Raw genomic sequence first — 14143 nt, 5'->3', positions numbered from 1 at the left:
TATGAAAGTCTCAGGGAGAGAGAACATAATAATTATCTTATTAGCTAGAACAGTTCCGATATTGTAGAGCGGAATAGTTAGAGTTGTTCAGCTAGGATTTAACCACTCCTAGTCCTAGCCTAGCTCTCCTCTGCATATACCAACGGGGGTGTTACGTTACACATATGATATTTGGTGTGGAGGGATTGTTATTTGTCTTAATTAATCAGCCGGGGGGGAGGGAAGAGAGGAATATATACAAACAACGTAACGACTGAGCTGAGGAATGGTAGTTGGTTGCAGGTATGGCAACCTACTAAACTGGGACATAATCAAACTAAACTAAACTAAACTAAACTGGGGGGTTGGCGTGATCGAGACGAGCGACCATTTGAAAGGTCTCTGACTTGCTAAAAGACCAAGAAATTGCCCAAAAATCGACAATTCCCGAAGCCAACAAAATGGGACATAATTAAATAAATACAATTGAAATTAATAAAAATAATAATAAGAAGAAATTGAAGAAGGATAAGTTTGGGAAAGAAAAAAAGTTAAAGTTAGACCATCTAATATTTTTCTCCAATTTGTAATAGCTAGATGTGATCACCTTACACGGGGAAATTACATATAAGAAATGCGAACAAATCAAATAAATGTAAGAGGAGCCCAAATCTGATGGATAGGACTATATAAGAGGTAAATGGGCAGTTATTATGGTAAGATTTATTATTTTATTTTCTATTTAATGGTTCTGATTTGTTAAAGATAAGGGTAAATTGCACTGGTGGTCCAAAATGTTTTACAAATGTTTCATGATGGTCCAAAAAGTTTTTTTCGCTACATGATGGTACAAAATATTTCAAAATTGTTTCATGATGGTACAAACCGTCAACTCGAGCTGACGCCGTTAACATTTTGCTGACGTGACGCGTCCTACGTGTCACTTTTGTTACTTGGAACCAATCATAGTGCGCCACGTCATTTAAGACAAAATAAAATTTTAAAAAGTCCAAAAAAATACAAAAAATAATTTAAAAAAATACAAAAAAAAGAGAAAATTTTGAAAAAAAAGAGTAAAAATTTTGAAAAAAAAAAAAATATTTTAAATTTTTGAAAATTTTAAAATTTTTTTTAATTTTTTTAAAAAAATATAAAAAATACAAAAAAAGAGAGTAAAAATTTAGAAAAAATAAAAAAATACTTTTAAAATTTTAAATTTTTTTAAATTTTTTAAATAATTTTTTTAAAAATAATTTTAAAGAATTTTAAAATTTTAAAATTTAATATTAAAATTTACCCTTTTAAAAAATAAAAAAATTATTTAAATTTTTTTTTATTTTTTTTTCTAAATTTTTACTCTTTTTTGTATTTTTTTTTAATATTTTTTAAAAATAATTAAATTTTTAAAAATAATTTTAAAATTTTCAAAATTTTAAAATATTTTTTATTTTTTTCAAAATTTTTACTCTTTTTTTTGTATTTTTAAAATTATTTTTTATATTTTTTTGGACTTTTAAAATTTTATTTTGTCTTAAATGACGTGGCGCACTATGATTGGTTCCACGTAACAAAAGTGACACATAGGACGCGTTACGTCAGCAAAATGTTAACGGCGTCAACTCGAGTTGACGGTTTGTACCATCATGAAACAACTTTGAAACATTTTGTACCATCATGTAGCGAAAAAAACTTTTTGGACCATCATGAAATATTTGTAAAATATTTTGGACCACCGGTGCAATTTACCCTAAAGATAATTAGTATGGGTAATTTTGGAGGAAAAAATGAGAGGAAAGGTGCCCTCCAAAACTTTATAATAATAGAGAAGAAATTGACGTAGGCATTTATTTATTTTGAAAACGTAGGTGTGCCCATATATATATATATATATTGGTTGTTGGGGGTGGGAGGGAAGAGAAAAAGCGGGGATTCTTTGCATCCGATTCCGCGCTAACTCCATAGTCGAGGGGAGAGGTTGCGGCTTCAAAGTTGACAGTTTGCTCCCATGGTCCTCGTCTCGTCTGACAAATGACATGGACATCTGCTTCATTCTTTATATTCTTCCTTCCTTCCTTCTTTTTTTTTTTTGCAGATTAATTTAATGACACGAACTATATATTGCATGATAAAACTAACCGGGTTGATTGCATAAGATAGTTCATCATTTAATTAAATTTCAAATCTATTCTGATGTTCTGATTGTAGAGAAAAAAAAGACCAAGTAATGTTTCAAATGCTTGCTAAAACAGGATGCTGTCAATTTTTTTTTTCCATTTACTTTTCTTAACCCTTATCTTTTGAATAGTGATTCATAGCCAGCATCCTCAGACCTCTTTCGAGGTCAGACCTTGCATAGATCCATTTAGAGAGTGGCGATCAACCTAACAACTGCCTTTATTGGATACAATGTTAGCATTTACGTTTTCTTTTATGTTTACGCTGTCCCGATTACTGGAATGTCAAGAGAAAGGTAAAAGTTGATAGAAAGTCAACAGAGTTACAACCATTAGCAGGGACAGACTTGGGATTTTGGTCGAGCGGAGATGAGTCTTTAAGAGGGCAAAAGAGTAAATAACTTTGTTGAGTTAGGGGATAAATTCAAGTAATTTCACTAAAAATGAAAAGAAAAAAAATTATGATTTTTTATATACATCAAAATTTTAAGGGGATCAACTGCCACTTTTCTCGATTTTTTTAATAAAATAAAAAATATTTTATGAAAAGATCAGGTAATACAAATTAAGATCATCTTTACTTTTCAAAAAATAAATTTGATCATATTTTTCATAGATATGATGCGTTGTATTTGTTTTTCAAAATATAAATCATATAATATATTTCATTATATATATATATATAATGCATTATCTATATTTAATTATGTATGATACATTATAAACAGTGGACGTACTTCACGCAGAATACGACTGATCTAGCTCTAAAAAAAATATTGCTATCACTCCACTATGTAATGTGATTGGATTTTTGTTTTTTTTTTTTGCATATTTTCTCTCGAAATTGGTAGACAAGAATTTTTCAATTTTTTTTTAACCTCTTTTATAACTCATGTACTATAGTCCTAGTTGTTTTTCTTATCTTATCTATGAAATTAACTTACCACTAGTCTTACATATTCCCGATGAAATTTTCATTCCATGGGAGTGGTCAGGTCACACTTCCTACATCATGGAGAAGGTATTTTTCACATATACCACAAAGGCCACTGCTCTATGTATTTGCGTACATATATATAGTTTATTTATGGCAGTAACATGATTATGTTCATTCTAACACATCAATGTGTTTTACAGTGGCAACACTATCGGTTAGATCACGCCCCTTTGTCTCGACTGGGAAGAGGAGTACACAAATTCCAGACATGAGAATGACGGCCTCAAACAGAAGTATGGATGCAGTTTGATGACATCCATGCACTAAAGCTACAGCAACTAGTGGACAAATCATCCCACCGATCCTACCCATTGAGCTAGCTGCTCCCACACCAGTCGTCCTAACTGAGGTCGGGTACACCTGCATTGCATGCCATCAAAATCAAAAATGTGCTAATCATCAGAGGCAGGTTCGGTTTGGTGAATATGGGGGACTAGAAAAGTAATTGTTGCTTCTCCTTACCTCTGGTGCATAGATATAGATGATGGTGAAAGTAGCTGTGATGCATATCCGAGCTCCAAACAAGAGGGCAGTTGTCAGACCAGCTTGCTGATCGACTACCAATGGCAGAAGAAAGATGCAGCACAAGAAGAACATCATTGACATTGAAAGCTTGCGTCCAAGTTTATCTACTGTTGCAGCTGCTATAACAAGTCCAGGAAGCTCTTCGGTTTCAGGTAGGGAGGTGATGATGCAAAGGAAAAGCCACGAAAAACACGATATATTAATAGTTCAGATAAATCATAAGATCATCTCTTTTTTTAAAAAAAAATTCAAAATGAAACAAACAAACAAACAGGAAACTATTACCAGCAAAGCTAGTGATGAAGACATCTCTGTAGCTAACATCATTGGATTTCTCTGAATACAAATCATTCGAGGAGCATTGGTTCCGTCCCTTGCTCAATTCAGTAGTTAGCAATACCAATCCATAGTATGAAAAAGCATTTCCCAGAAATACAACCCACAAAAGCAAAGTCGACTTCAACAAGGTAGGTGAAAGAAGCATGGACAATGATGAGAGACCCACAGAGCTATGATCCAAGCTCTTCTGATCTTCACCTTCATCTCTTCTTGGAGAAAGCAATTTTACGTCTTCTGATGGAATATTCTTCTCATGTAATTGAATATGGTGATCAGAGACGAGAGTTCCAGAAGGTAGCTCTGTTCCATTTAGTCTTGCTATTTTCTTCAACACGCTATGAGCATCGGTCATTTTGCCTTTCATGCATAAGTACCTGGGAGACTCGGGTGTCAACCCATAGAATAAAAGGAGAATTGTTGAAGGTAGAGAAGATAGTGCAAGCAGCCACCTCCACCCCAATGTTGGCATCACAAACTGCAGAAAGGAAACATTCAACAGGACAAATACCGCTCAGTTCATAGCTTCTAATAAAAGTTGTCGGACCCAAGACTGAAAACTTGGTTGCATCACCTTGCATGACAATCTCCCTTTGCCTGCACAGATAAGACTTTACCCACCTCACACGAGTTACAGTCAGAATATCAAATGACATAAGGTTGTTGGACCCACAGCCTGGAGAAACTCTATCAAGAGTACAATCCAATTATTAGCATTTCTAAACTGCATTCTCTGACCAGAGAAAAGAAAGTGCAGTCATTGGAGCTCTTAGTGAGCTTTTGTTTCAAAAGACGGAGCCCTTCAACATGCTCAGGTACTAGGATGCAAAGTTCAGCTGAAGATGTTAAAAATAAAGATATCAATGTGAATGCAGAAACTACTATGGACATCAATGATGCAATCCTTGGATTGCAATACCTCTACCTCATATAATAGGAGCCAATACCCTAAAAATCTATAGGAGATGCTTCACAAACTTCGGAATATTTAACTTACAGTAAAGGACTGAGAAGTAGAGGAATGGCAAACATACCCATGCCAGTGATGCCTCAAAAATTGTTCCTACGGTCCAAAAGGCTGAAAATATAACCATCCAGGTACCTCTATTAGGAGCAGGGACAAACTCGAGGAACCAGGATGACAGCACAGGACCACCTCCCAAACCAACACCAACCAAACATCGAAGGAATATCAACCAGATATAGTTTGGGCTGAAGGCACTCAGAAAACCTCCTCCAGCAGTTACTATTGCTGTAATAAGGAAGCCTTTCCTGAAGTATAAACAGACAGACAAAAGAAAATCCAAATGAATTTAAACTCAATAGATAGTCAGGTTCTCCATCAAGATGGTAAGTCATAAAGTTCCTCAGGTAATTTATAAGGAAGATCTTTGTCAACCACGTGCACATTGCCCATTAATGGAAAAGAAATGTCTTCATTTCTGTCTACTTTTTGCTCTCTATCTGAAATTGAATTATGCACTGTTAGTCAAGCTAGAGTGTCAAGGTGGAAATGAGGGTAAACAGCAACGACATTACAGAATCTGGGCCTACAAAATCTGGAGACGGCATATCATTTTGCAAGTTAAGGTTGGAGAGTAAACACGCACAGGGGGATGATAAAATAATTCAAAAGGAAACAAAAGTAATTCTGAATCTGTATTCAGTTGAATTCCGGGAAAGCACAGCAGGAAACAGAAATGTCTTTTCAATGTTATGCAAGCTTGCTCCTCAAATATAAAACTAACTAACCAAGTCATTCAAATCATATAATCCTTTCTCGAATGTCACAGAACCATATGCTCATGAGATAAAGGGAAATCATAATAACATTCTCAAAGAATGGCACTCGAGAACAAGTGGCTGAACTTCCTCATAAGATATTGCTATATGAGTAAGACATACTTCGTCTGGTGCTTATTATTCCAAGCATCATTCCTTCTATTAATATTGAGAAGATTATCATTCAATCAAATAAATTTCACACTGGTATCCAGAGATTTAAAAAAAAAAAAAATTCTGTTTAAGTGATCCAACGGCCATAGTGGATAAGTAGCACTTTGAACATTTAAAGCAACGGAAGATCCTAAAACCTGTCAAAGCTTCTAAGATCAGGTAGTAGATCACAAGAAACTCGAATGAAGAAGAGGAAATGACCTTCGCCCATGCTTATCCGAAACAATTCCCCATGAGTATGCTCCAACTAGCATGCCGGCAAAAACTATGCTGGTTATGAGGCTTTGTTCCTGAGCAGATAGTCCCCATAAAGACTGCACAGCAGGCCCAATAAAAGAAAGAAGCATCATCTCCATTGCTTCTGAAATCCAGCCCATGCCTGCATAAGCAAGCACAAGAGCTTGAAATCTCCCAAAACCCATTGCAGTCAGAGCTTCGTCAACTGTATATGTGGCCATAGGGCTTCCATCTCCCATCGGGACACCTGCAACACCAAAAGAGAGAAAACATGACAAACCTTCCTCGGCTCGGTTGATTAAACGCATAACAGTACGATTCCAAACGAAATGCAGTATTGCTGAACTCCAAAATGCATAAAATATGATGAAGAAGTGAAAAGAAACTATTACAGATTTCAAGGCGAAATAACAAATTTCCCAACAGACAATGAAATCTCATACAGCATTTAGTTCATATAGCATCCAGCAATCGAAAGTACATAAAAAGAAAAACCTAAAACTCGAGGAGTCTCTCCGAAAAGATTTTCATAAGATCATATAATAAAAATTTTGCCAAAAGAAAAAAGAAGGAAAAAATTCATTATATTTTAGATGATTGACGTTCAATCAGGGAAGCAGAACAAAAAATTCATTCATAATATTCTCGAGAACATGATTAAAAGAGGGAAAACGAAGCCTGCGCATTATTCGTCAGGGGCTGCATCTATCTCCATTTTCGACACAAAAAAGAAGAAACAGTGCACGAAGATTATAGGAAAACTTCTAAGTCGAGGCAAAAGTACGTTAAAGATACACAGAAGGGAAATCTTGGAAAGCAGATCTGCAAACAATTCCTAAAATAAATGCATTAGTAACGTAAGTAGTAATCGAAAGAAACTAATGAGGGAAAAACAAAACAGTGAGGACCTTATCAATCCACAATTAATCAACGGATCATCATGGATCGTACTGCGCCATTGGGCGGAGAGAAAACGAGCAAGAACAGGAGGGAGGAGGAGGAGGAGGAAGATGACATTATAGATAGAGGGACAAAGACTAACAATTTAACGCACCCCCACCTTCACAGCCACACCAGACAGATGCTGTAACGTTGAAGATGGGATTGGGAAGGGGACGCCAGATCCCGTAAGAAAAGAATACGCGATGAACCTCTGACTTTCTTCTGCGACTCTTCTTTTTGGCCGAACTCTCTTCTTGACTTTGATCACCCAAAGCCGCAAATGGTTTCAGTTAAAAAGAAGCAAATCCTGTTTGCCCCCTGAACTATTATGGGCTACATTTAGGTTTACCTCCCGACTTTCAAAATTTTGCACGGTACTCCCTGATCTAAGTGAAAATTATGTACGGTCCCCCCTCTCCCTGAAATTGAAGACTTTTCTTCTTCTTATCTAAAGTATCAATTTCAGGAACATTTTTCCCTTTCGTCGTACCTCCGATTGGGGTATTCTTATTATCACTGGAAACTTTGTATGGAGCAGTACAGTTTATATGGTTTCAAGCTCACTCCTATGTGGTTTGGAGACTTTCAAGTCTCGAGTTCGAATCCCCAGGGGACATATGCTAGGATGGGCTTTTGGCTTAGGCTTAGGGTTATCTCTGGTTTTCGTGAACTATACTAGGTCTCTGGCGGTGTTACGCTGACATGACCAATATTTGCAGTGATTATTCAGTTCATCTGATATGTTCGCGGTTGAACACGAGAGTCCAAACATTGCGTAGCCGGAGGCGGGAATGTTGCCATTATTACTGCCCATCATTTTATTCATCATAAAAAAGAAGTACTACTGTTTATTATCAATTAGAAATTCGAAATTATAAGGAATGACATAAAAAAAATGATGTCAAAATTAGAACTTATGTCATAAAATCGAAAATTTTTATTACGCAAAAACTCTTAAGCCACACAACGAAATTGAGTGATGTAAAAACCTACAACTTCTTTCTCATAAGTTGCTTTCGACCTTTACGATGCGTTTGGTTTCAGAATTAAAGTAATTTTGATTTTTATTGTGGAAAAGGACAAATGTTGTGTAGTGTGTTTAGTTAAAGTTAAAGTTAAAATTTTTGATTTGGAAAATGTGTATTTTTGTTGTGTAGTGAGTTGAGTTAAAGTTAAAATTAAAATTTTTGTGATTTCAACTCTAAAAACAAACGGACCATTAAATTTCTATGTAGTTATACCTTAAAGATCATAAGCAATTTATAATGGCCTGTTTGGTAGCCCAGAATGGGCTTTCTTATTTCGGGCCAATTCCGTACTGAAAGCCCATTCCTTGGTTAGGTTGCAAATTTGGATCCTTCTTCAGCTTTTCGGATAGGGCCTGATTCCGGTCCAATGCTTAAACTAATGCCACCTAAAAAACCAATTTTGCCCTCAATTATCCTTTGAATTTTCTTTGCATGTGCCATTCGATTCATCCCCTCCTTCGCCCCTTTCTTCGCCGGCGCCGCTCCGGCGCTCCACCTCCGATGATCAGAGGCACCTCAACTACCTAGACTAGCGCCGGAATAGCCAAATCCGGACTCTTCGCCTAATCAGGCCTACCTAGTGAGCTTTGGGAACCCGAGCTCGCGAGAGGCAAGATAGCTTGAGATCCTTTGACAGTGCTCGTCGTGGAGCGCCAACTCCAATCCACGAGGGGTTCGCACAGCTCCGAGCCACCGAAAAGATCAGGAGGAACGATCTCGAGAAGAACCAGTGTCAGGAGGCATATAAGTATATATATATATAATTGTAACCGACTAAATATGGTCATATAAGTAAATGTAATAATATTGTGAGGTTAGAAAGGTAAATTTATATTGATTAATTTGTAAGTGTTGATCAATTCCCATTTAACTACTATATATATTTGACTAATATGTATATTATTATATATATAGAGATTTTACAAAAGAAAATGATTTTATCAAATTAGAATTATTTACGTCTAATTTATGTTAAATTTAGTTTCGATAAAAGAAAGTTAGAAAGACAAGCTTGAATTAATTTTCTTTATCATCATAATGATTTTTTTAAGAACAAAGAAAATTAATATCTATCTGAAAAACGTCTAATTTATATCAAATTTAGTTTCAAGATAAGAAAATTAGAGAGAGAAATTTGAATTAATTTTCTTTATCATTATAATGAATTTCTTTTAAGAAAAATAAAATGATTTTTCTATCTGAAAAAATCTACAATACATAATTTTTGGACTTTCAAAATATATTTTAGTTAACGGAGTTCTTTCTGGCCCAAATCTCACCCTCGGCTATACTAAAAGTATAGCTAATTGATGTATTGATTTGATCTAGAGAAAAATTGACACATTTATAAGTTCTAATTATAGATTAAAAATGATAATTTATCTTAAATTACATTATCTTTGCCAAAAACTTATTATATATATGTAGAGTGCGTTTGGTTTCAGAGTTAAAGTAACTTTGATTTTGATTATGGAAAAGGACAAATGAGATTGTATTATAAATTTGACTTGGGAAACGTGTGTTTTTGTTGTATAGTGGGTAGAATTAAAATCAAAATCATGATTCTAAAATTTGATCATGAAACCAAACGGGCCCGTATATATTAGTTTATGGACTTCTTTTTTACCTGAATTTCAGACATTGGAATGGAGTAATGCGATTTGGTTTGATGGACAGCTTCCGCGTTCTTCTTTCATTAGTTGGCTCTGTGTACATAATAGATTAGCTACAAAGGACCGACTATTAACATGGGGGATTCAGCTTGCGTCAGTTGAATGCGAATTTTGCAATACACAGTGGGAAACTCGCGAACGCCTCTTCTTTGAATGTCCAGTCACCCAAGAAATTTGGAGAAGTCTGTTGGCTCGAGTTGGCTTGCACCGTACTATGGTGAGTTGGAATACGAAATTCTGTTGGATTTCTTCTCTTCGGGGCAAGAAGCTCGATGTAATTTGTTTGAAGCTTCTATGGACTCACTCCATATACTGTATATGGCGTGAAAGGAACGTAAAGATTTATCAAAGGCAAAGCTTATCTCTAGCGGTTGTAGTTTGGAAGATTTTTGCAGATGTGAAAGCGAAGTTCTGTGTTTACCTCCGACTCTCTCATAAAATTGTAAATGCTATCATAGTTAGTCACATGTTTAACCATTCTGATATAGCTTATAGCTAATTGGTGTTTTTGGTAGTTTTGTTGGGTAAATGGCCTCTTGATGTACATACATTTTGATTAATGAAAGTCTCTACCATTTATAAAAAAAAAATTTCAGGCTCAACATCAAATGTACCGATAAGATATAATTATAGATTAAATAGAAGAATTTATGTTGAATTACAATTTCTTTGCCAAAAAAATGTGAATTAAAGAATATGAAAAATATATATAATGTTTAATGACAACATTATAACCGTTTTAGTAAATACTATAACATTTAATATTAGGAGCATTTACGTACAGTCATTTAGGAATAATTACAGTAACAATTTTTTTTAGGGTGAATTATAGTGACTGTTTTTACAAATTAAAAATTTGATATTAATTGGATTTTATTATGACTAAAATTGGTGATACTTTTAAGGGAAGTAATTGCTACAATCAATTGCATCCTTGGTCAGACACCATATATGCAAGCAGGTTTAGAAAGCTCAATTGCCAAAGCCGGACATCATGATTTGATATTCCCCCATTTTCTGTTTCCTGCTACAATGGTATGTAATTTATTTTATAATTCTCATATTTCTTATTTATTTATTTTGCTTTTGCTTTGGTGTAAGGTTGGTGCATCTTATGGAGTCAACTATGAAATAAGAAGAATGAAGTCTTCCCATTTTAGAGTCCATGCTTTGTTTCTATCAGGTATCAAGTAATTTTGTTCCATGCGCTAAATACATTAGTTTTTAGTATATTCATTCTCCCATATAATTAATTTTTTAAGCTAATAAGCTCTGGTTGAATCTTCAAGATAAAGATTTAATTTATTTATGTGTTTTTTAATTCATATTAATGAATTTGCTCTTTTAGTTCATCCTAGAACCTTCGCCAATATTTGTATAAGAATAAAATACTGTATTTTCTAATATAAGAGAAATCATAATTTATTTTATCTTTTATCTTTTTTATAATTACTCATTTGGCTTCTAGCTATGCAAATCTCACCTCTTAAATATGTATAGTTAGCACACTAATCTCATGCAGTAAATATTGTAATAAATATGAATTAAGTAGCAAAAGTTGGATGATGTGAGATACCATATAGGGAATTTGCAAGAATATGTACCAACCAATAATTATGTTTCCAACGACATTTATATATTTCTCTTGGATTCTTTATTCTTGGATTCTTTATTCTATAATATCATATTAAAATATATATGTTATTTCTTTCAATCCACAAGCAATGTTTGCATGACATAATATTCTGCACAATTCATATATCTAATGACAAGATAAATTTTATAACATCCTATTTTCTAGAATCAACCTTATAAAACTCATGAGAATATATGGTTACTCTGACACAATCCCGTTTATTTAATTTTTGTATCGAACAACCCTAATATATACGCCACAAGTATTTTTGATGCTTGCTTTTATACAATATTGCGTAATCGAATTTCGAAATCTTATTAGTTTGTTCCCTTTTTTATGACTTCTTATTATCTTTCTTCTTTTTCGTAATATTTTATGGCGCAACAAAGAAAATTATTACCATTGATATCTTTTGTTGACTATATAGTTTCATAAAACTGAATTAATTTTATGATTTCATAATTCTAATGGTTTGTATTTTACTTTAATTTGACGATTTCAATAATTTCATGAATTTTAAAATTTTTTGTCATTATTTTGTTTTGTCCTATCAATTGACAGAATTCTCTTTCTTTGATCATACAAGTGTTTGTATATAATATTTACTCCATGGAGAAAATAAAATAAAATTCATGATAAAAGTAAAAATAAAAATAACCCATACAAAATTCTTTTTTTAATTTATATAAGCATGAGTATATAATATTTACATAATGGAGAAAATAAAATAAAATTCAAGATAAAATAAAATCATGAATAAATATAAATAAAAATAACTCGTGCAATGCACGAGCGGAAAAACTAGTTGAAATAGTGTATCAGTAGCATTCAAAGCTCTGCTACCAAGAATATTAATATTGATGGCATTTTGGTCTTTTTCAAGTTTTTAGTTTTTTTTTTCATTCCTAGTTTTTCCGAGAGTCCATTCCGCCCTACCAAACTATGGAAATCTCTTTATTCTTTGGTGGATCCATTCTTCATCAATTCATTTTTCTATTGATTCTATTCCCAATCAATTCCTTTCCTCCCTACTAAACGTGCCATAAGTCTTTACAACACTGTTTATGATCACTTGAGAGGGATAGTGTCTAGTTGATATTAGTATTTATACGCTATCATTTATCAAAATGAAATGCGGAAAAGTCAAGTTATCTCCCATAGGCCCTCTCACAAAGTCGCATCATCATCTTAATTATATAAATATTATATATAGTGGAATATCTGATATACAATTAAATATTTGATATATATAACAGATGTATATATATATGTGTAGCCGTTTTAATAGTTACTATATATAACTGAACATATACATTGGCAGCTATATATAATATATTCGTAATTATGTATTTAAAATATTCAGTAAATCAAATTTCTCATTTGGACTTAGTTATAGAAAATTTTATATTTAATATATATTTTAAATCGTATAAAATAGTAAAAAATTACAAAAAAAAATATAATAGTGTATGCAGATATTTCTATTCTAATTATGTATGTATGTATATATTATTATAGAATTTTTAAATATTATATTTTCTTTTATTAAATTTAGACTTCTATATCTCTTTATTGACTAAAAATATGTACTTCATGTTGCTTGAGTTCTTTGACAAGAAACAAATTTTAGATTCTCGAATAAAAGTCGTTTCTCTTTTTTTCTTTCTTTTTGATGGATTGTCACAAGCATATTTTCTCCATTATGTTTCAAACTACCAAAGTCCTACTCCAAATTCAAGTGGAAGAGGATGTGATCGACTCCAAATATACTACACTACAATGAGATGACGTCCTACCTATATAAGAACAATTTATACAAGAAAGGATCCAATTTCTCTTTTCATATTTCATTAGGAGTTTCGGTTTGAGTACTTAAATCTTCATTAGGGTTCTTGTTATAATATCGATAACTATATCACATTGAGAAGATGTAGTATGAAAGATTAGACATTAATTATATTTGTAATATTTTTTCCAAAATAATTATTTTTTGTAGAATTGTTGCATTTTTATTTACTTTGATACTAAGAAACAAAAATAATAATATTTTTTGTATTTCGCTATTTCACAAATAATTTTCTCATTATCAAGTGATATTATATGAATATATTGAAAAATAATGTTTGATATTTGATTTGATTATTATTTTATTTTATTGGATATTGTATAGTCTTGGGAAATTTTACTTTGCAATAGACATCCATATGCTAAGAAATTGAAATTTGATACTTATGAAGATCACGATATTCAAATTCTGAATATACATTATCCAATAAATATGTGACAGATAGATATTATTTTTTGTGGTTCTCTATTTATAATTATATAATTATATCTATATATATTCAACCGAAAATTATAAAAAATTTTAATGAGTCTTATTTTCCTAAGATAATTTTTTAGATATTCTTTCCTTTTCTCAAGTCAAATATGTACTTTCCAATTTTTTTGCTTTTCTAAGATTTTGTTTTAGATTATGTGGTCGCGGAGGAGCAACCAACCTTTATTAAATTTTTTTGTTGTCACTTTGGTGGAATGAAACCACTAAAGCACAATACTCCACAACACAAACTAAATTATAGCAATGTAACATGATTACTATTAATGTAATATTACTATAATATAATTATTTCAATTAAGAAAATTAGAAATATTTGTTG

At 32.6% G+C, this 14143-nt stretch overlaps 1 protein-coding gene across 4 annotated transcripts; it reads right to left on the bottom strand.

Moving 5' to 3' along the window:
* Window positions 1-3188: 3188 nt before the first annotated feature.
* On the bottom strand, window positions 3189-7449 carry LOC116191181 (organic cation/carnitine transporter 7). 4 transcript variants are annotated; one of them, XM_031520238.1, is made up of 6 exons: window positions 7259-7449; window positions 6169-6451; window positions 5046-5283; window positions 3961-4489; window positions 3613-3815; window positions 3189-3510 (listed from the first exon to the last, which is right to left on the bottom strand). In XM_031520238.1, exons 2-6 carry the CDS (start codon window positions 6441-6443, stop codon window positions 3262-3264), a joined length of 1494 nt encoding a protein of 497 aa, XP_031376098.1. In that variant the 5' UTR covers window positions 6444-6451; window positions 7259-7449; the 3' UTR covers window positions 3189-3261. The 4 variants fall into 4 exon arrangements, with proteins under 4 accessions (XP_031376098.1, XP_031376096.1, XP_031376097.1 ...); XM_031520236.1 differs by having other exon boundaries at window positions 7265-7443; XM_031520237.1 differs by having other exon boundaries at window positions 7247-7441.
* Between the last annotated feature and the right edge of the window lie 6694 nt (window positions 7450-14143).

This window comes from Punica granatum, chromosome 1, assembly GCF_007655135.1.
Source record: "Punica granatum isolate Tunisia-2019 chromosome 1, ASM765513v2, whole genome shotgun sequence".
In the NCBI taxonomy this organism is placed as follows: domain Eukaryota; kingdom Viridiplantae; phylum Streptophyta; class Magnoliopsida; order Myrtales; family Lythraceae; genus Punica; species Punica granatum.
The sequence above is the reverse complement of the archived record's forward strand: the minus strand, read 5'-3'. Positions and strand labels throughout refer to the sequence as shown.

Bases quoted from the DNA above. Each gene is read 5' to 3' on its own strand.
- LOC116191181 (XM_031520238.1), bottom strand. From the start codon at position 6,443: ATGGGAGATGGAAGCCCTATGGCCACATATACAGTTGACGAAGCTCTG. The intron at 5,284-6,168 runs GTCATTTCCTCT...TTTATACTTCAG, and splicing joins TCGGATAAGCATGGGCGAAG to GAAAGGCTTCCTTATTACAG. The intron at 4,490-5,045 runs GTATGTTTGCCA...TCCTTTCTGCAG, and splicing joins TTGAGGCATCACTGGCATGG to TTTGTGATGCCAACATTGGG.